General features: G+C 42.5%; 1 protein-coding gene across 1 annotated transcript in view; it reads right to left on the bottom strand.

Annotated features, from left to right (window-relative positions):
- The window catches only part of atp6v1h (ATPase H+ transporting V1 subunit H), a 96,194-nt gene that overhangs the window by 29,777 nt on the left and 45,719 nt on the right, over positions 1 to 20,698 (bottom strand). The window contains exons 7-8 of the mRNA XM_072254922.1: positions 12,738 to 12,785; positions 1,533 to 1,630 (exon numbers count right to left, since the gene is read on the bottom strand). Coding sequence (XP_072111023.1) covers positions 1,533 to 1,630; positions 12,738 to 12,785 — 146 coding nt within the window. The remainder of the gene's footprint in view (positions 1 to 1,532; positions 1,631 to 12,737; positions 12,786 to 20,698) is intronic.

Genomic DNA, 20,698 nt, shown 5'->3' with positions numbered 1-20,698 from the left:
ATCAACCTCTGCTTTAAATATAACCAATGACTTGGCTTTTGTGGCACTGAATTCCACAGATTCATCAACCTCTAGCTGAAGAAATTCCATCTCATCTCTGTTCCAAATGGACGTCCCTCTATTCTGAGGCTGTGCCCTCCAGCCCTAGACTCAACCACTATAGGAAACAATCTCTCCACGTCTACTCTATGCCTTTTAATATTCAACAAGTTTCAGTGAGATCACCCCCACCAATTCTCCTCAACTCCAGTAAGTACAGGCCCAGAGCCAAAAAACACTAACCCTTTCATTCCCAGTAACATTGTCATGAACTTCCTCTGAACTCTCAACAAAGCCAACACATATTTTTATAGATAAGTGGCCTAAAACTGCTCACAATGCTCCAAGTGTGGTCTGTCTAATGCCTAATAAATTTTAGCCTCAGCAATACATCTTGCATTTTGTATTCTAGTCCTCTCAAAATGAATGCAAACATTGCTTTTGCCATCCTTACCACAGACCACTAACTTCAAGTTAGCCTTTTGGGGAATCCTGCAAAATGATTCCCAAGTCCTTTTGCATCTGATTTTTGAATTTTCTCAGTTTATAAAATAGCCTATGCCTTTATTCCTTGATATGCATGACCACATAGATCCCTGCACTATATTCTGTCTGCCACTTCTTTGCCCATTCTGCTAAAGTCTGTCCAAGTCCTTCTGCAGACTCCCTCCTTCCTCAATATTACCTGCCCCTCCACCTACCTTTGTATCACCTGCAAACTTGGCTACAAAGCCATCAATTCTGGAATCCATATAATGTGAAAAGCAGTGGTTGTAACACCAACCTCTGCAGAACACCACGAATCACCGGCAGCTGACCAGAAAAGACACCTGTTACTTCCACTCTTTGCCTCCTGCCAGTCAGCCAACCTTCTACTCATGTTAGTATCTTTCCTGTAATACCCTGGGCTCCTATCTTGTACAGCCGCCTCATATGCAGCATCTTTTCAAAGGCTTGCTGAAAATCAAATAAACAACATGCACTTCATCTATCTTGCCCGCTTCTTCTTCAAAGAATTACAGCAGATAATGTCGAAAAAAGTTTCCAATTAAGGAAACCATGCTGACTTTGGCTTGTTTTATCATGTGCCTCCAAGAATCCCAAAACCTCATTCTTAATAATGGACACCAACATGTTCCATACCACTTAGGTCAGGCTGGCAGGCCTATAATTTCCTTTCTTTTGTCTCCCACTCTTCTTAAAGAATGGAGTGACATTTGCAATTTTCCAGTCCTCTGAAACCATTCCAGAATCCAGTTATTCTTGAAAGATCACTACTAATGCCTCCAGAATCTTTTCAGTTACCTCATTCAGAAGCCTGAGGTGTAGCCCATCTGGTCCAGGTGACTATTATGTAAGACTATCAACATCCGCAAAGTAATGTACTAAGTCAAGTTCTTGAATGATTAGTAACTACAAAATACTTAAAAACCAGCAAAAACACGTCGTTTGAACAATCTGTATGGAACAAGTAATGCTTTCGCAATTCTTACCAGTTCACTCCATCAGCTTCCACCCAGGCAAAACGGTATTCGTTAACTCTTAGCATCAGCTGTAGACAACCTGCCACACATTGAACATACTGTGAACTCTGAAATGAAAAGAAATTAATATAACCATTTCTAATTATGCCATGAACAAGTTTCCTTGTTTTAAAAAAAGTTATCAGCTGGCCAACTCCCAAAGCTGCAAAAGTCAATACCAGCACATCAGTTTTAAACATTTTTGATTTGCAATTTCCTAAGGAATTATCAATATTCAAGGAGAAAAAGAGATTGAATTGGAATATGTCTTTATACCATGGATGTCAGCTATGAAAGTTGAGACATTTCTGTAACAAACTTTAAATTTGTACAGGATATAATTGTGCGCTCAGCACTACTAATTATCCTCATGAAGGTTTCTGTGCATTATGCTGAATAATATAACAACTAAGTAGAAAATTAAATTGATATTGCGATCCACAATCTGCAACAACAACTGTTGATCTGTGTAATGGATTCTGGTCTTACTTTTTGAAAAATTAATGAACACAGTCAAGACAAACTATACCCAATACTACACCAATTTAAAATATATAAAATAAACTTGAACAGGAATCTCAGTGATTTTCCCATTACTATCATTTCTGTAATAGATTAAACTAGTTTAATTTAATTATCACTGCTATTCAGTAGAATTCATGCAGTGTTTCCCTTGTTTCAATCTTAAATGCACTAGAAATCAAAGTTACAGCTAACTTAAAACTTGACCCACATTGCTCTAGTAGCTCTACTGAAGAGTGGTTCTTCATGCAGTCACTTGTTACCCTGCACAGCATGAATGAAATCAATTCAATATTATGTATCATATGCATATGCTGGAAATTTCAGAGCAGTCTCCGAATATAAAATGGAAAGTCAGTGTATGTTGTTTTGGGGATAAAGTCTTCACTGCAGCCAGGGTAAAAACTGAAATGCCCATGTGCACATCAAATGTTTTACTGGAGGCACACCCACTCTAACCTCTCCAGTTTGTTCATGCACAATTAATACAGAAATTCGTAGGTTACTGTGATTCCTTGTTAGTCCATAAGGTGTGCTGTAGCAGGTTTCATTAAGGCAATGCAAACAAAATCAGTTACTCAACCAGAATGCATTATAAACCATACACTGAAAAAAATTGTGTTTCATACCTTGTTAAATGAGGTGGGGTGTATGGGGTGTCATGGAGGGGTAGCACCTCTGGTGGGGGAACATGTCACGTTCTTTTCAAGGCGGTTAGTCCACCTTTGGTCCCCACCTGGCACTCAGCTCTCACCTGTGGCTCCCCGTAGCTGTTTGCATGCGACAGCGGCCACACCCCGGGCAACGGTTTCCACAAGCCGGCTAAACCAGGTGAGGGTAACCAACAGATCTCAAACCCTTAGTGAGATAGGGAGTTGCCTATCCCAGCATGTGAAGACAGACTCCGGTGGATTGAGTGGACGAGACCAATGGAAGGTCCAACGGTCAAGAAGGCGGTCTCTGCAAGCGTCGTGGAACGTGTAGAGCAGGACAAGACACAGAAGACGTCCTGGACATCCACTGCGCCTAGTCCCATCTCCAGCCGTCTCGACTCTGTCTAGCCCCTGGATCCAGATGGGAATTGGGAAGAGAGAGTGAGGCTGACGCTGCGCAACTCTCCCTCACTTAAATCCAAATCACGCGCTAGTCTCGACACCATCATAATGGTGTCAAGGTCCTCATCAACATTGACGATGGACGAACACAAATGAGATGGAATGATTCTGAACAGGCCTATTCGACACAGCTATTGTTCCCTGGTGCAGCAAATCCAATTTTATTTCTAGCTTTTCATTCACTCAATTATTTCAAAACTTCTGGTTTTAATAAGTTCGATATTTTACCATCTTCTTCAATCTCCATTTTGTTTTATGTTCTATAAATTTAAAATACAGTGGATTCCAGTTAAGTGGGCCAACGGTTAATCAGAGCAACTGCTTACTTGGGACAACTCTTAAAAGTACAAAAACTTATTGAAAAAATAGCTGGAATTCCTGTGTTTATTTGGGACACTATGCTAATTAATTGGGACAAGTAACATTTCCTGAATAGTTTCTAACTAGTGTCAGTTGCTGTTAGACACTACACTGTGCTTAGAGCAAACATTTTTAAATAGCGTCAGTTGTGTGTGCTTGTGTTACATTATCCGGATGGGCCAATGGATGCCGATTCAAAAAGCAATGGTTTTTGAACATATCGTTTTTTCATTTTCAGTTAAAAAGAGATAAATTCAGACCCCTGCCAAGATACTACGTAAAGATTTGACTCTAGCTTAAAAACAAAATTACTGCTGGAAAAGTAAAAAGCCATCCACCTAACACCACCCATTGTCAGCTGGAGTGACAGAATCTGCAATGACATGCTTGGTGCAACTGCAAAATAAACTATGAGAAGAATGAGCATTACGTCGTCATCGTCGTTAGGTCACAACAGTAATTTCCCGTTGGCGCACGGTTTCCTCCACGCCGCTCTGTCCCGACACTTGCCCACAATATCCCTAGTCTTATCCAGCTTGGTCCAACCCTTGATGTGATCCAGCCACATTGTTCTTTGCCTACCTCCTTTTTTTCCCTCCACCTTTTCATATAGCAAGTCTGACAAACAAAAGCACGGAGGGAAGGATGCAGATGTTGAAGAGAACCCTCAATCAATCCATTGTAAGTGGATGAAGTGTTACAAACAAGTCACAGGAGCTAGCTAAGAACTGATCATGAAGATTTTAAAGTAACAGACAGTTGGCTGTCTTGATGGATATATTGGCACCAAATTAAATTCAAGAAAGTACACGGTGAGGAAGATAGAGCTGTGCTGTAAGGGCAAGAATATGGAAATCTACAAAACTACTCAATTTGTTTGAAAAATTTTGTGCAGAAGATATCTACAATGCCAATGAAAGAGGCCTCTTTTAAAAAAAAATCACACCATGCCAAATGGTTTCCTCGACTACAAACACTCAACACCATCAGGGTTCAAAGTCCTTCACTAGGTGCTTGCACTGATTTTGTTCATTTACCAACAATTGAAAGAATGTGGAAACGTATACAGGATGAATTCCTCCATGGATAAATTTTAGGAACTAATGCACAATTATATAGTACTGTAGTAGTACTGCTGGTGTTCTAAATTTATCTGTTTTTCAGTTAAATACAAACTTGTTACTTAGTTAAACAGAAGTTTGCTCTTTTTTTTTAAATATACCTTTCTAACTATTTCCATGAAACTGTGGCTAATTGGGGCAGTTACTTGATCAGCCCAAAACATACAGGTCCCAATGTATCCCAATTAACAGGAATCCATTGTATAAGAACTATGTAGTTTCTGGAGATGTTTGCCCGAGTTCTCCCATTTAGCTAGCTGGAAGATAATTGTTGAACATCACAGATCCCTAAAGACTGCCACCAAATTGCAATGCTGCAGAGAAGAAAGAATTCTAATTTGGCATATGTACTTAAGTACAGTAAAAAACTTGGTTTTGCTTGCCATCCATTGCAAATGTTTTATCACAACAGTGTACTGAGGTAGTACATGGGAAAACCAATAAAAATGCAGAATTAAGTGCTAATGTTACAAATAACGTGCAAGGCCATAACAGAGACCAGTAAATTGCCCTGGCATCTTTCAATTCCAGTTGCAAAAAACATCACTTCAGTTTTGATTGTAAAATAACACTTACAAAATGCCTGTGCCTAAGGCATATTATATTGTCAGAGATATTGAAACTTGGCTGTACCCTAAACATCTGTTTGTGTGGTTCAGGTGTTAACGCCCCATCCTACTAATTTCCTGAAATAAAAATGTTTTCAATAGTTGCTGTTGTCAACTCACCTCTCAGAACCACACATCCCTGCTTTCTTTAAAAAGTCATATTTATCAACTTAGCAGACACTTACTTATTCAAATTAATTCATTGTACTCAAGCCATTTTGCAGCAGCTTCAGATTTAGAAAGGAATTGTGCCATAAAAGTAGTAAATTTACACAAGTTTAGAATCGGTACTATACTACCTTCAGTAGCATCATCATTCACTTGATTTACCTCAAGAATATTCTGCTCCTGTCCATTCCCTGGAATTGGTACAAAACTGAATGCAATACACATTGTGAACAGAAAGGTGGGAAAGTAGCTGGGCTACAGAAATGCATATTTCACAACACATGCCAATGATATTAAACCCAATTCTGATTTTGAAATGCAGTACACAGCTCCCATAGATTCAGTAGCTGAAGTTCACATTTTCAGTTTGGCTTAGTATGGCTTCAACCCAAGCCAAGATGCTCAGCCTATGCCTTTGGGTCATAAGATTGCCTGATTGTGTATTTCTAAGCTCTAGTAGCAGAAAATTTAAATAACTATCACGGAATAGGAGAATGGGCACTGAGTCCTGACTTAACTGAAATCCAGAGAAAGCCACATACAAAGATGGTTATTAGTCTGTGAAGCTCTGAGACTGATTTAGGGAATCAGCAGTTTGCCAAACTATAGTGGATTCATCTGGAGCAATTCAAAATCAACTGACAGCGGGATGGTGAACAGGAATTATTTATGTCATCACAACAACAATGTGGCATTGATTGTGGAACAGATGCCATGTCATCTAAGCAGCACATGTCAGGGAAATAAACACCAGAGTGATTCTTTATGCAATGGAACTGGGGGATCAGTAAGGGCTTCAAAAGAATGATGACCCATGTCTTTGTGGGCAGCACAAGAACCAAGGACAAACACTCAGAAGTAGGGAAACCAAGCCTGGTACTTACTGAATGTTGGATACCACAAGACTTCATGAAACTGATTGCCTCACATATCAACATGCAGTATATTGTGCAAAATAAGACCAAGCGCATCTTTACCAGCTATCAGTGGTGATCTCTAATCTAATTAAATGTAGGTAATTTTAAAAAGGTACTTCTGTAATGCCTTGCTTGCTTTTACACCTATCACTTCATCACTTGAATTAGTATAAAATATATTTAGCTTTACAGGATTTAACAAAAAATCTAAAAGTATTTATTTAAAATTTTAAAGCCTTGGTAGAAGATGCAGTGTCAACCCCATCCAACCTTATCTCAGTCCATCAGCCATTAAAACTCATATTTCCATTATCACTGTTCTACACCAGCCCATCTTTATAACCAGCACCCCATTGATCAATTTGCCAACAATTAAACTTCAAAATCTTTTCCTCTATCTTTCATCTCACCAAATAGCATTCACCCATGGTTACTGATCTGCTTGGGTTCCAATTGGCCATCTCTCCACTTCAATATTCTCATTCATGTTCAACTCTCTCCTTTCCTTACTCTTGGGCTCTCACAGTAATCTCACTGCTAAGTTTCTGTATTCTCCTCCAGCCTTCCAACAATCAGTGTATTCCTCGTGCATCTTGTTCCTCTTCTGCTGGTTGTGATTTTGTTCGAAAAGAATTCTGTAAAATACACTGGCATGTTTTGCTATACTGAAGAAATAGCACTAGTGACCTCAGCCTCTGAATAAGAAATAAGTGCATGTTGTTTTCTGTGCAATGGTAGACATTATGTTCATATTAACATCAATCTGGCTCTGTTATTTTTGTCCAACTAGTAGCCAAGGATGGGTATCAAACAACTCCACCAAAACCAGAGGCATACCATTTCTGATCACCAGATATGTAACACTACAGCAAAAATGACAAAATAAACCATTTAAAATTTATATGTCCATGTTATACACAGTTAAATAGTTCTGAAATAGTGATAACACTTCAAAAGTAATAATTGACTCTAAAGCATTTTGGAAATAAAAGGCAATGTCCAAGCTCATTTAAATTAAAAAAGATGAGCTAAAAGACTTCAAGGAGTTAAAAATTTTACGTGGCTACTGAATTCTCTGCTTCCATCTGATTGAATACTTGTAAAGTACAGACACAGCCCCCAATTGAATGGACTTATCCATGGTTTCCAACTGTACTTAATTGTTCCACAGGCAGAGGGCTTCTGCACCCAACAGGCATCTGATGAACATGAGATTCTGCAGACGCTAGAAATCGAGAGTAACGCACACACAGTACTGGATGAACTCAGCAAGTCAGGGAACTCTATGGAGAGGAACAAACAGTTGACATTTCGGGCCAAGACCCTTCATCTTGACTGGAAAGGAAGGGTGATGAAGCCAGAATAAGACAGTGGAAGAGGCAAAGGAGTACAAGCTGGCAGGTGACAGGTGAAGTAAGTGACTGGGGGGGGGGCTGGAGGGGTTGAAGTGAGATGCTGGGAGGTGATGAGGTAGAAAACATAAAAGGCTTCAGAAAGACTCGCATAGGAGAGAGTGGTCTATGAGAAAAAGGAAAGGAGGTCAGTGCCCATGGCCACACGTTTAGTTTGAAGTGGGAACAGCTGAAAGAGAAATAGTTGAGTGTGAGTACTAATTTGCCAGATGAAGGAGGGTGGTGGTGGAGGGGAACTGGTTAGGTCAATTGTCTAGAAAGCAACAGAGAGCTTTAAGGCCTTTCTTAAGGGGTTAGAAGTGTACTGAACATCCATTGTGAAAATAAGGCACTCAGGACCCGGAACTAAAAGTGGTTGAAGAGACTGAGAACATGTGAAATGTCACAAATGTAGGTGAGAAGGGACTGAACCAAAGGGGATAAAATGGAATCGGGCTATGCGGACACGCGTTCAGTGGGGCAGGTGTGGGCAGAAACAAATGGTTATCTGGACAGTCAGGTTTGTAGATCCTGGGCAGGAGGTTAAAAAAAGACCACTGGGGAGGGGGTAAAGAAACTTATGAGGATGATTGCAGTGGATGGGAGATCGAGTGTTGATGAGGTTAGGGATGGTGTAGGACAAAATGAGCTGAATGGGGTCCTTTGCAAGGGGTAAGAGGCAGTGTCTCAGCATTACCACTTGGCCTCAGCCAGACTAAAACAGCACACCCCTTTGACTATGGGTTTGAAGGTGAGGTTGGGATTAGTGCACTGAGTGAGACAGTAGAGGCCTGAAGTATTATATCCTAACAGGTTGCCTAGTCTGTGATATTAAAACCTTTCAAACAGATTTAATTCAAGATTCAAAATTCTTCAATGTCATTTTGCAACATACACATGCACAGTGGCATACAAAAGTTTGGGCACCCTGGTCAAAATTTTTCTTACTGTGAATAGCTAAGCGAGTAAAAGATGAACTGATTTCCAAAAGGCATAAAGTTAAAGATGACATATTCCTTTAATATTTTAAGCAAGAAAACTCTTTATTTCCATCTTTTACAGCTTCAAAATAACAAAAAAGGGCCCAAAGCAAAAGATTGGGCACCCGGCATGGCAGTATTAGTAACACTCCCTTTGGCAAGTATCACAGCTTGTAAATGCTTTTTGGAGCCAGCTAAGAGTCTTTCAATTCTTGTTTGGGGGATTTTCACCCATTCTTCCTTGCAAAAGGCTTCTACTTCTGTGAGATTCTTGGGCCGTCTTGCATGCACTGCTCTTTTGAGATCCATCCACAGATTCTCGATGATGTTTAGGTCAGGGGACTGTGAGGGCCATGGCAAAACCTTCAGCTTGCGCCTCTTGAGGTAGTCCATTGTGGATTTTGAGGTGTGTTTAGGATCATTATCCTGTTGTAGAAGCCATCCTCTTTTCATCTTCGGCGTTTTTACAGACGGTGTGACGTTTGCTTCCAGAATTTGCTGGTATTGAATTGAATTCATTCTTCCTTCTACCAGTAAATGTTCCCCGTGCCACTGGCTGCAACACAAGCCCAAAGCATGATCGATCCACCCCCGTGCTTAACAGTTAGAGAGGGGTTCTTTTCATGAAACTCTGCACCTTTTTTTCTCCAAACATACCTTTGCTCATTGCAGCCAAAAAGTTCTATTCAAAAGGTTCAAAGAAATATCTAAACAAACCTGAAGCATTTTGGAAACAAGTCCTGTGGACTGATGAAGTTAAAATAGAACTTTTTGTAAAAAAAAGTTGTAAAACAACTTGAAATTCATGAGGTACCATATCTTGGGCCTGTTAACAAAATTAAATTAAGTAGAATTAAAGAAAAGTGACAGCATTATTACAAAATTAGCTAAGAGGCTAAATGTAGAGCAGAGGAAAATGACTGTAGTTTAAGACCCGAGGGAAATATCTTACCCACTGATTTGTTTTTGAGATTATTATTCTTGTTGTTGCATAATAATGGCTTGAAATGGGCACTGAAAGCATAAATTGAAAGCCTGCAGATGATTTTAAACTGAAATGTGGTAAGCAGAAGAACTGATGGTGACAATTCAGGAGGAGATAATTGGAAAAAAATGCTGAAAAGGTGAAACAGAAAACACAGGGAATTCTGCTCCCATAGATCCTGCACGATCTGAGTATATCTGACTTCCCCTGTTTTTACTTCAGGAAAAGTTTTGGGACTCCTTTGATCAAGGGAAATAGAGATAATCTAGATAAGTAGGGGCCAGTAAGCCAGTAATCTTACTAGTGCCTTATAAAGTGTCAACATTACATCCTTGCTTTTATATTTTTATTTTCCAGTCCTCTCAAAATGAATGCTAACATCACATTTGCCTTCCTCACCACCGACTTATCCTATAAATTAACCTTTTTGATTCAGAACTGACTTGCCCATAGAAGTCTCACTGGAGATCTGTGATGAGGATTGGTGTTGGGATCTCATGAAAATGTGGATGGGAGAGTTAGAAAGTTTGATGATGACAACACAAAGGTTGGTGAAGTTGTAGACAGTGTAGGTGACTGTCAAGGGGCACAGCAGGATATAGAGAAATGACAGGTGCAGCTTAATCCAAGGAAATGTGAGGTGTTGCACTTCCGAAGGTCAAATGAGTTCATGGAAGGACCGTAACAGCACTGATGTACAGAGGAATCTTGGGGTTCAAGTACATAGCTCCCTTAATGTGACCATGCAAGAAGATATGAGTGACACACAAAATGTTGCAGGAACTCAGCAAGTTAGCAGCAACTGTGAAGGGGAATAAACAGACGATGCTTCAGGCCAAAACAATTCATTTGGCAATAGCTTTATAAAATTTGGTTAAGCCACACTTGGGAGTATTGTGCGCAGTTCTGGTCATCCCAATGGAGGCTGTAGAAAGTGTACAGGATATGCTAACCAGTATCCTGCATGGATTAGAGGTTATGAGCTATAAGGAGAAGTTGGAAACAAGGGCTGTTTTCTCTGGAGCAAAGAGGCTGAGTGGAACCCTTAAAAAATTTTATAAAATTGAAACATAGATGGTAAGGTAGGTGGCTAGAACATTTTTTTGGAGGTAGAAATGCCAAATAGTTTGGATTAAATCTTCTCTCTCTCTCTCTCACACACTTTGAAAGGAGATGTGCAGGCCAAGTGTTTTGTGTTTTTTTAAAAAGCAGTCTGTTATGTGCTTGGAATAGGCTGCCAGGGTGCTGTGAAAGCAGGTACGACAGTGATGTATAAGAGACCTTTTGGACAGACAGTTGAATATGTAAGGAATGCAGGGATATGTATCGTGAGCAGACAGAAGAGATCTAGTTAAATTTGGCATCGTGTTCAGCAGAGACATCTGGGTCAGGTGATCTTAATTTCAAGCCCCACTCAATCACTTGAGGATATTTCAATTCAGTAATGAGGGTGGCTGTATGGTTTGGGTTGTCTTCCTTTAGCTACAATATATACCTTAGCTTGGCCATTCTGTTGGTAAAAAAGATCCTCTAACTCTTCAATGAAGAGGAACATTTTCCTGGCATCTCAGCCAAGAGTTCAAAGCAGTGCACAGAAGAGATAGCACACATAAAAAAAGAACAAGTCAAAAAGATTATTAACACAGGTAACCAAAGATTTGATCAAGAGGTACAAGAGAGAAGAGATGACACAGCAGAAGACCTGCCGCTTCACAGTACCAAAGATCAGGATTCAATCCTGACTCAAGCCTCAGGACTCACACCACCAAGTTCAGGATCAGTTATCTTCCCTCAACCATCATGCTCTAGAACCAAAGGGGGCAACTTCACTCGTCCCATCACTGAAATGTTCCCACAATCTCATGGACCTACTTTCAAGGGCTTTTCATCTCATGTTCTGGATATTTATTGCTTACTTATTTATGATTATCATTTCTTCTTTTTGTATTTGCACACGGGTCGAAAGCCCAAGATGATGCAGTCTTTCACTGATTCTATTATGGATTTATTGAGCATGCCCACAAGAAAATGAATCTCAAAGTTGTATGTGACATACATGTACTTTGATAATACATTTACTTTGAACTACAAGGAGCTTACATGTAGTTGCTCAAGTTTCTTCCAGGTGTTCAGGTTTCCTAACCTGAGTTAGTAGGTTGATAAGACTATTATAAATTGCTGTTAGTGAATGGTCTAATCTTTAGTAAGATAGTCAAGAGGACAAAAATAATAAAGGATTAATGGAAGATTGATGCAAATAGGTTTTTGATGGTAGGCCTGGATTTGGTGAGCTGAAGTCCTGATTTCTTGCTTGCCCTATGAGAATAATTAGTGAGAATTAAGGAGTGTATATCATCAAATGTGTAACCACAAATAGTAGAATGAAAAATATTTATGATGTACAAATGTATCAAGCTAAACGAACATAGTTTTAAGAGTTGTGGAACTGTGAGATGTCCAGATTTCCAGGAATTAGAATTCAGACATAACGATAACAATTTTAAAGCCAACATGCTAAGCACAGGCATCTAGTATGAGCTGCAGACACAAATGAATTGGCTTTAGGATTCACCATAAAAATTACATCTCACACTTTTCAGAGGTTTACAAAACTCGAATATTATTGAAAACTCCCAATGATAGTAATTTTAAAATATAATTCCTAGAAATGGGAATTCAATCCAATTCATTTACAAATGATATCCACATTAAACAGGGAACCAGGAGTGTATATAATACTCCTGATTTAATCTCAAAACAGAAAGCTTGCCAAGTATTAGTAAGAATAGTCTTGGTTACAAAATTTCCTCATTATCCTTTTCCACCATCACTGCATCAGCTTAAAAATACTTACAAGTTTGATTTACAGGTAACACATTTAAATAGAATGTTCTGAAGTTTCTCAAAATAAATTTATAATTTACATTTCTCAGCATTTATCACGCAGGAAGCTATAAAAAAAAAGCAACTTTCCATTTTCTATTCCCAATTTTTACACTTCATCTTACCTCACTGGGAGAAACAGTTCCTGCTTCAGACCCTACAGCACGCAACTTCTAACAAGGAAATAAAAATGACATGTTTCGTATAAATTGGAATCCAAAGGAACATGCATTAAAACTTCAACTGCATGATGACAATCGCAGTTTTAAAATAAATGTATATATACTGCATTACTGCAGAGATAATCAGATGCTATTTTAAATCATAACAGCTACAAAATAAAACTTCTGCGCAAAGCAATAATTAAAGAAATTTGTTTTAAAAAAAAAATGCCAAACCGAGGCCAGGATATTTAACAGCAAGTACAATATATCCACTTGTGATCTTTTATGTTTAAGTAGAAATAATGTATGGAAGTTACATATGCAATTAGTTAACAAAGTAGAGACCTCTTCCTTGAAGTACCAGAATCACTAAAATATGGCAATACAAATTATGCAAAATATTGATTAAAATACGGAAAATTTTAAACTTAGTACAATTCTACCACTTAGTGATTATATATCATCTTACTAACCTGCTGTGTAAAAATTGGGTATAGGTAATAAACTAACAGTGATACACTTCAGAAAGGTATTAATTGACTGTGAAGACCTTCATCTAGAATAGGATATTTGGGAGAATGAAGCCATGCAGAGCAATACAAAGCTTTCCAAAAGCAGGGCAACGTTAGAGAAAGGATCTTGGCAGGAAAGCGATATCCACTAAGGGTCTTTAGAGAACACTTGAACCTCAACAAGGACCTACGGGAAAGTGCAGGAGAATGGAGTTGACAGGGATAATAAATCAACCACAATAGAATGGTAAAGCCCAATTCTGCACCCATGTCTTATGATCAATACTTTAAAAAAAAACATAAATGAAGTAATTTGTAAAGCAGAACTACCAAGAGCTACAACCACAAAGCATGACAAAAGCAGCTTTGCCCATGCAAGGTTACCTCAGTTTTTATATCATTTGTATTTTCTCCATCCAGGGGATTAAATTATACCTTGGTTTAAAGTTCCATCACTCAGCCCCTCTATACATGGTTTAATCTTGTTTTCTCACTCATCTGCAATAAGTAGTTGCGACAGCACAAGAGTGAAGCTTTCAGGCTTCTCCATGTGCCACACAGCCGAGTTCGCAAGATTCAAATAAGGCAACGTTCACACAAAATACAGCTAGTAGTGAAACTTGATACCAAGTCACACTTACTTTATCATGATAATCCTCTATCTCACCTGAAACTAGTTGAGTAGACCCTTTGATGCAGTGAGTCAAAGTACCATCTACTAAAGTCTTGGCTCTCTCTTTCACCTAGAACTGCTGCGTGCAGGATGTCTCTCATTGTGTGCTTGCCAGGACCAATACAAAGAACATCAAGGAGGACTGAATCACAACACATAGCCTATTGAGGACATCAAGCTCACTGTTTCTAGTTGGCGAGGCAGAGTAAGCCACCATTCCCGTCACCACTGTTATCTAGAGAATATGGGTCTTCCAACTCTATCTTGGTTCAACATAATAAATAACAAGCCTACTCAAGAAAGGCTGGTTAAATTTCACCCATAGATAGAGCACTTGGCAAGATTTTCAGAGCTGAAATGCTAACAAAAGCATAGACCATAAGGCATAGGAACAGAATTAAGCCATTTTCAATTCGAGTCTGCCCCACCATTGGATCATGGTGGATTTATTTTCTCTTTCACCTTCATTCTCCTACCTTCTCCTCATAACCTTATTATTAATTAAGAACCTATCAACCTCCAATTTAAATATATCCAATAACTTAGCCTCCACAAACATCTGTGATAATAAATTCCATAAATTCACTACCCTCTGGCTGAAGAAATTCTCATTTCTGTTCTAGAAGGATGTCCTGTATCAAAGATTCAAACTTAGAAGGATATTCAAAGTGAATCATTCTTTATTTCCTTTGTTTTATAAACACTACAAAACACTAAAGACTGCAGGTGCTGGAAATCTGATATAAAAACATACTGACTGACATGACAGGTTGTTGCTTCAGTTGAGAGAAAAATGAAGACCTGTAAACTAGAGAGTATTTGTATGGTGATGCAAATATAAAATTGGGAACAAAGGGAATGGAATAAAATTTCCTGGAAGGGCAAGACATGAAATCTGCACTTGCTAGAAATCTTTTAAAAAAAAGTCAGAGAAAAGAGCATTAATGTTACATATTGATAATCTTCCATGAGTATTATGCAATAAAGTAATTTCACAGGTAGCTAGCATCATAAGAGAGCTTTCGTCACATTGGCCATAAATCAGAGTTGACTGATGATAGCTGGTAGGTGATAGGTGAAGATTACACAGGACAAATTTCCAGCATCTGAAGAATTTCGCGTCCTTGGTATTATACTTCAAATTTGCCGGAGGTGGCACAAACACTACGAATGATAAGGTCAACATCTCTACTTATTTCCTCTGAACATTTTGTATGTTCTCCTGTTTTAGTTTTCTGAGCTGAAACAATTGCTTCTCCTTCTCCCTGCAATCAATCCATAAGCAAATCTCATCCCTAGGCAACTCTGATAGACTTCTGAGCTGAAACAACTGCTTCTCCGTGTCCCTAATCAATCCATAAGCAACTGATAGTCTCGCTGTTTTAATCAGTTTTCACTCTACTGAGTTTATTTCCTCCTGCCCTGACTCCTTCCCCTCATCTTACCTAATATCTTCACACCTATAACAGTTTCCTCATCCCAACCAGTTTATTTTCACCATGGATATTCAATTCTTCTTTTCTCCATCCCTCAAGGAGCTCAAGGTCTCATCACTTTATCCTGGAAAAGAGGCTCACCTCACTCTTCTCCACTACCACCAATCTCCTTAGTAACACTGAACTCATTTGCACATCAAAGAACTATTCCTTTGACTCTATGAAATATGTAGTAATGGGAACACACATGGGTACAAGCTATGTAATATCTGTTCCTTTGTATAATGGACAAAATAGCTATTTTAATCCTATTTAGGCCCCTCCATTAGTTTGTCCCCAGTACATTAGCAACCGCATCTGAGCTGCTTTCTGCACTCACACAGGATTCACAATTTCATTATCTCAGTGTACGGGGTCTTTTCTTTTGTATGTTAAATTTAAAATGGCTTCTTTCTTATGTTAATCTTTTAAATTGCTGCATATGTGGATTGAAATGGCTTCTTTGTTATGTTAAATGCGGAGAAAGTCTCTAGCTAGACATTTGCTGGAGTTATTACAGACGGCAGAGTGCTATTAGCCAATGGGTGTTCATGTATCGTTTTTTTTCGGATGATGATGCTGTCTCATATGACTGGGAACGGGGGTTTTTGGCGGGGAGTCGGAGGAGAGACGAGGAGGACGGTGGATGGGGTTTTTGGCGGGGAGTTGGAGGAGAGACGAGGAGGACGGTGGACGGGGTTTTTGGCGGGGAGTTGGAGGAGAGACGAGGAGGACGGTGGACGGGGTTTTTGGCGGGGAGTCGGAGGAGAGACAGGGAGGACGGTGGATGGGGTTTTTGGGGGGAGTCGGAGGAGAGACAGGGAGGACAGTGGACGGGGTTTTTGGGGGCAGTCGGAGGAGAGACGCAGAGGACAGCGGACATGCGAAAAGGCTCCGGTCAATCACTCCGGGTGGTGCTGAGCCGTGAGTCAATAGTCAACAGGTGCAGTAGGCCATTCGGCCCTTCGAGCCAGCACCACCATTCACTGTGATCATGGCTGATCATCCACAATCAGTACCCCGTTCCTGCCTTATCCCCATGACCTTTGATTCCACTATCTTTAAGAGATCTATCCATCTCTTTCTTGGAAGCATCCAGAGACTTGGCCTCCACAGCCTTCTGGGGCAGAGCATTCCATATATCCACCACTCTCTGGGTGAAAGGATCCAGGTGGTCGTCAGGAATTTCCGAGCTCCAACTTGTGCACGAAGAACTTGGACTTTGATAAGGCTGGCGCCTTTTTTTTCCCCCCATTACTTCCTTTTCTGTATCGAACTGATATTAGTGTCATAAACTTAGTAATACCTATAAAGTGTACTTGGTAAAACATACTGGGTATGCTGGCTGATGACTGATATTTGGGCTTGATTCAGGCAGCAACCGACCCAGCGGGAAGCTTTCAGGCCGGTGCCAGGCCGAGCGGGATTTCCCCTAGACATATACGAGCCAATATAACTGAGCGTTACAAGTGGGGGCTACCGTCCTGGATTTGGGATTTTTGGTAAAGCTGTAATAGTTGCCGCGTTAAGTAGTGCGAAGGTGGATCGAGATAAGATTGTAAGTTGGTGTGAATGGGAGGAGGTACCGGTGAATCATGCGTGCGTGCTAAGTGGGGTGGATTTCCACATTTCAGGAGATGTACTAGTGCGAGGGTTGAGTTTGATTAAAGGTATCGGGCAGGTAGAACTTATAGCTAGAAGGTGTGGGAAAGAGCTGGAGTCCAGCTGGATGCTGGTGCGGACGAGTACCAACGCCATGATGTTGGAACTACCAGCGACAGTCCACGTCCGGGGGAGGCAGGGCCGTGGGGTCTCCACACCCTCCCGGAGGACGAAAGTGAGGAGGTGCCAGAGGAGGATCTAGATGAGGCCCCAGGGGAGGTGCCAGTAGCCAGGGGTGGAGGGTTACAGTGGGAAGGCTTGGCCAGGCCCCATCCCCCAGTTAGGGTTGAGACCTCCGAGTTAGTGGCTGCCATTACCTCCCTGGTGAGAAGGGTTGAGGAGCCAGGCCCACCCTGGAAGGGGAGGATGACTATGAGGTATGGATTGAGAATACGTCCCAGTTGTTAGAAGCATGGTCAGTTTCGGATGAGGAAAGGAGACAGCGATTGGTGGAAAGTTTGAGGGGCCGGATTGGGCAGTGGATGGGTGTTGACGATGACGTGCTACCCACTGTTTACTGTAATTTGACTGCTCTGAGGAACAGGCAGCTGCCCGAGTTGAGCCCCCAGGAAGTGGGGGCCGCTCAGCGTGATGACCCTAGCATTGGCATTATCTGGTATGCGGTTAGACAGGGGGATATGGCCTAGGTGGAGAAGGCGAAGCACACCTCCGTTCCCCTACTACTGAAAGAGTGGCCTCGGTTGAAGCTGAAGAGGCAAGTCTTGTACTGGGTCACGTCGCCCCCGGACCACCCCCAGCGCTGGCAGCTGGACTGTGCTCCAGGCACTACATGATGATTCCGGGCACTTGGGGGTAGAAAAGACCTATGGATTACTTAAGGACCGGTTTTACTGGCCCCGGATGAGGGGGGAGGTGGAAGAATACTGTAAGGCCTGTAGTCGTTGCATCAGGAGGAAGACCCTGCCTGCGCAGGCAGCCCCGTTATCCCACTTGCAGAGTGCGGGACCCATGGACCTGGTGTGTATGGATTTCCTGTCTATTGAGCCAGACACCAGCAACACCGCGAATGTCTTGGTCATCACGGATCACTACACTAGATATTTGCAGGCTTTTCCTACTAAGGACCAGAAAGCAACTACAGTGGCGAAGGTGTTATGGGAGAAGTACTTTGTTCATTATGGCCTTCCCCGGCGGATCCATAGTGATCAGGGACAGGACTTCGAGAGCAGGCTTATCCATGAATTAATGGGTATGCTTGGGGTCGAGAAATCCAGAACCATCCCCTATCACCCACAGGGTGATCCTCAGCCCAAGAGGTTTAACCAGACCCTGTTGAACATGCTCAGGACTCTGGAGATCGGACAGAAGAGTAAGTGGAGTCAGCACATCGGCCAGTTGGTTCACTGTTACAATTGTACTCGCAATGACGCTACGGGGTACTCGTTCTATTATCTGATGTTCGGACAGGAAGCGAGGTTGCCCATTGATCTGTGTTTTGGGACTGAAGCGGGTGAAATACCTTCAAAGCCATATCTGAAGTACATGTCTGATATGAGGAGACAGTTGAAGAGGGCGTATGAGTTGGCTGAGGCGGCGGCCACTAAGCAGAATCAGCGGAATAAGAGGTATGATCAGAAAGTAAAGTTCGTCCGGCTATTGCCAGGAGACCGAGTCCTTATCCGGAATTTAGGACTACCTGGTAAGCACAAGTTGGCAGATCGTTGGGCAGCCACCCCCTATGTGGTGGAGAGTCAGATGCCGAATCTCCCGGGTGAGACCAGAGGACGGGAAGGGGCCTGTCAAGGTACTCCATTGGAACCACCTGTTGCCTCTGGGTCGAGAGGTGAAGGTAGACCCAGAGCCCGAATGGGAGTTGACGCCTAGTACGAGGACTCTACGAGGGCACGGGGCGAGGGAAGAGCCGCTGCAAAAGAGACGGGGCTGGTCCCCACCTCGAGAAGGGATACGTCATCGGAAGATGATGATTCGGATGTGTGGTACCTGCTTCCGTTCGCTGATTCCCCGGTGCCGGGAGAAGAGGCTCCTGGCCCTTCCCTCACTGAGTTAGGGGAGAGGAGGGGGGGTGTTGCAGAGCCACCTGTAATACAGCCGGGATTGGGGGAAGGAGAGGGTGGAGCCAGAACCTGAGGCAGAGGGCTCATGGGGCCGAGGGGTCCCCGTGAGGGTGGTGCCCCATGTGAGGGTCCGACAGGTAGACCTGGGGTGTCTGAACCGGAAGAGTCAGCATGTTAATCTTTTAAATTGCTGCATATGTGGATTAAAATGGCTTCTATGTTATGTTAAATGCTGAGAAAGTCTCCAGCTAGACATTTGCTTGGGTTAATACAGTCAGCAGGGTGCTATTAGCCAATGGGTGTTCATGTTATCGTTCTCCGGATAATAATGCTGTCTCATATGACTGTGGACGGGGATTTTTGACGAGGAGTCGGAGGAGAGACGGGGAGGACGGTGGACGGGGTTTTTGGCGGGGAGTCGGAGGAGAGACGGGGAGGACGATGGACGGGTTTTTGACGGGGAGTCGGAGGAGAGACGGGGAGGACGGCGGACGTGCGGGGGTTTTTGGCGGGGAGTCGGAGGAGAGACGGGGAGGACGGGGGAGAGACGGGGAGTCGGAGGAGAGACGGGGAGGACGGTGGACGTGCGGGGGCTTTTGACAGGGAGTCGGAGGAGAGACAGGGAGGGCGGCGGATGTGCGCGGGTTTTTGATGGGGAGTCGGAGGAGAGACGGGGAGGACCGTGGACGTGCGGGGGTTTTTGGGGGAGGGTCGGTGGAGAGATGGGGAGGACGGCGGAGAGACGGGGAGGACGGTGGACGAGGTTTTTGGCGGGGAGGACGGAGGAGAGACGGGGAGTCGGAGGAGAGAGGGGGGTTTTTGACGGGGAGTCGGAGGAGAGACGGGGAGGACCGCGGACGTGCGGGGGTTTTTGGGGGGTGGGGTCGGTGGAGAGACAGGGAGGACAGCGGAGAGACGGGGAGTTGGAGGAGAGACGGGGAGGACGGTGGACGGGGTTTTCGGCGGGGAGTCGGAGGAGAGACGGGGAGGACGGCGGACGTGCGGAAAGGCTCCGGTCGATCACTCCGGGTGGTCCCGAGCCGTGAGTCGACAGGATCCGGGTGGTCGTCAGGAATTGATTGAGCTCCAACGGTTGCGCACGAAGAACTTGGACTTTGATAAGTGTTGGCGCCTTTTTCTCCCCATTACTTTTTTGTATTGAACTGATATTAATTTCATAGACATAGTAATAGCTATAAAGTGTACTTGGTAAAACGTACTGGGTGTGCTGGCTGATGATTGATGTTTGGGCTTGATTCGGGCGGCAACTGACCCAGCGGGAAGCGTTGAGGTGGGTGCCGGGCGGGATTTCCCCCAGACATATACGAGCCAATATAACTGAGCATTACATCAGCCATATACTTCCACTCTAATTTCACTTTCACGTCATTCACCTAATTATTTTTTTAATCATCCTCTCTACTCCTATCTCAGTTTGCAATCAATTCATATAATAAGCCTAGACTCTCACAGCCATCTTGACCCTGCCATGTCCCACCAGCTTCTCATAAGAACACAATTCCTTATAATGCTATAAATGTTCTGATTACTGTATCTTCCAAAC

The sequence above is a fragment of the Mobula birostris genome, chromosome 1, assembly GCF_030028105.1.
Source record: "Mobula birostris isolate sMobBir1 chromosome 1, sMobBir1.hap1, whole genome shotgun sequence".
NCBI lineage: Eukaryota > Metazoa > Chordata > Chondrichthyes > Myliobatiformes > Myliobatidae > Mobula > Mobula birostris.
Note: the sequence above shows the minus strand (reverse complement) of the source record. Positions and strands in the feature narration are given on the sequence as shown.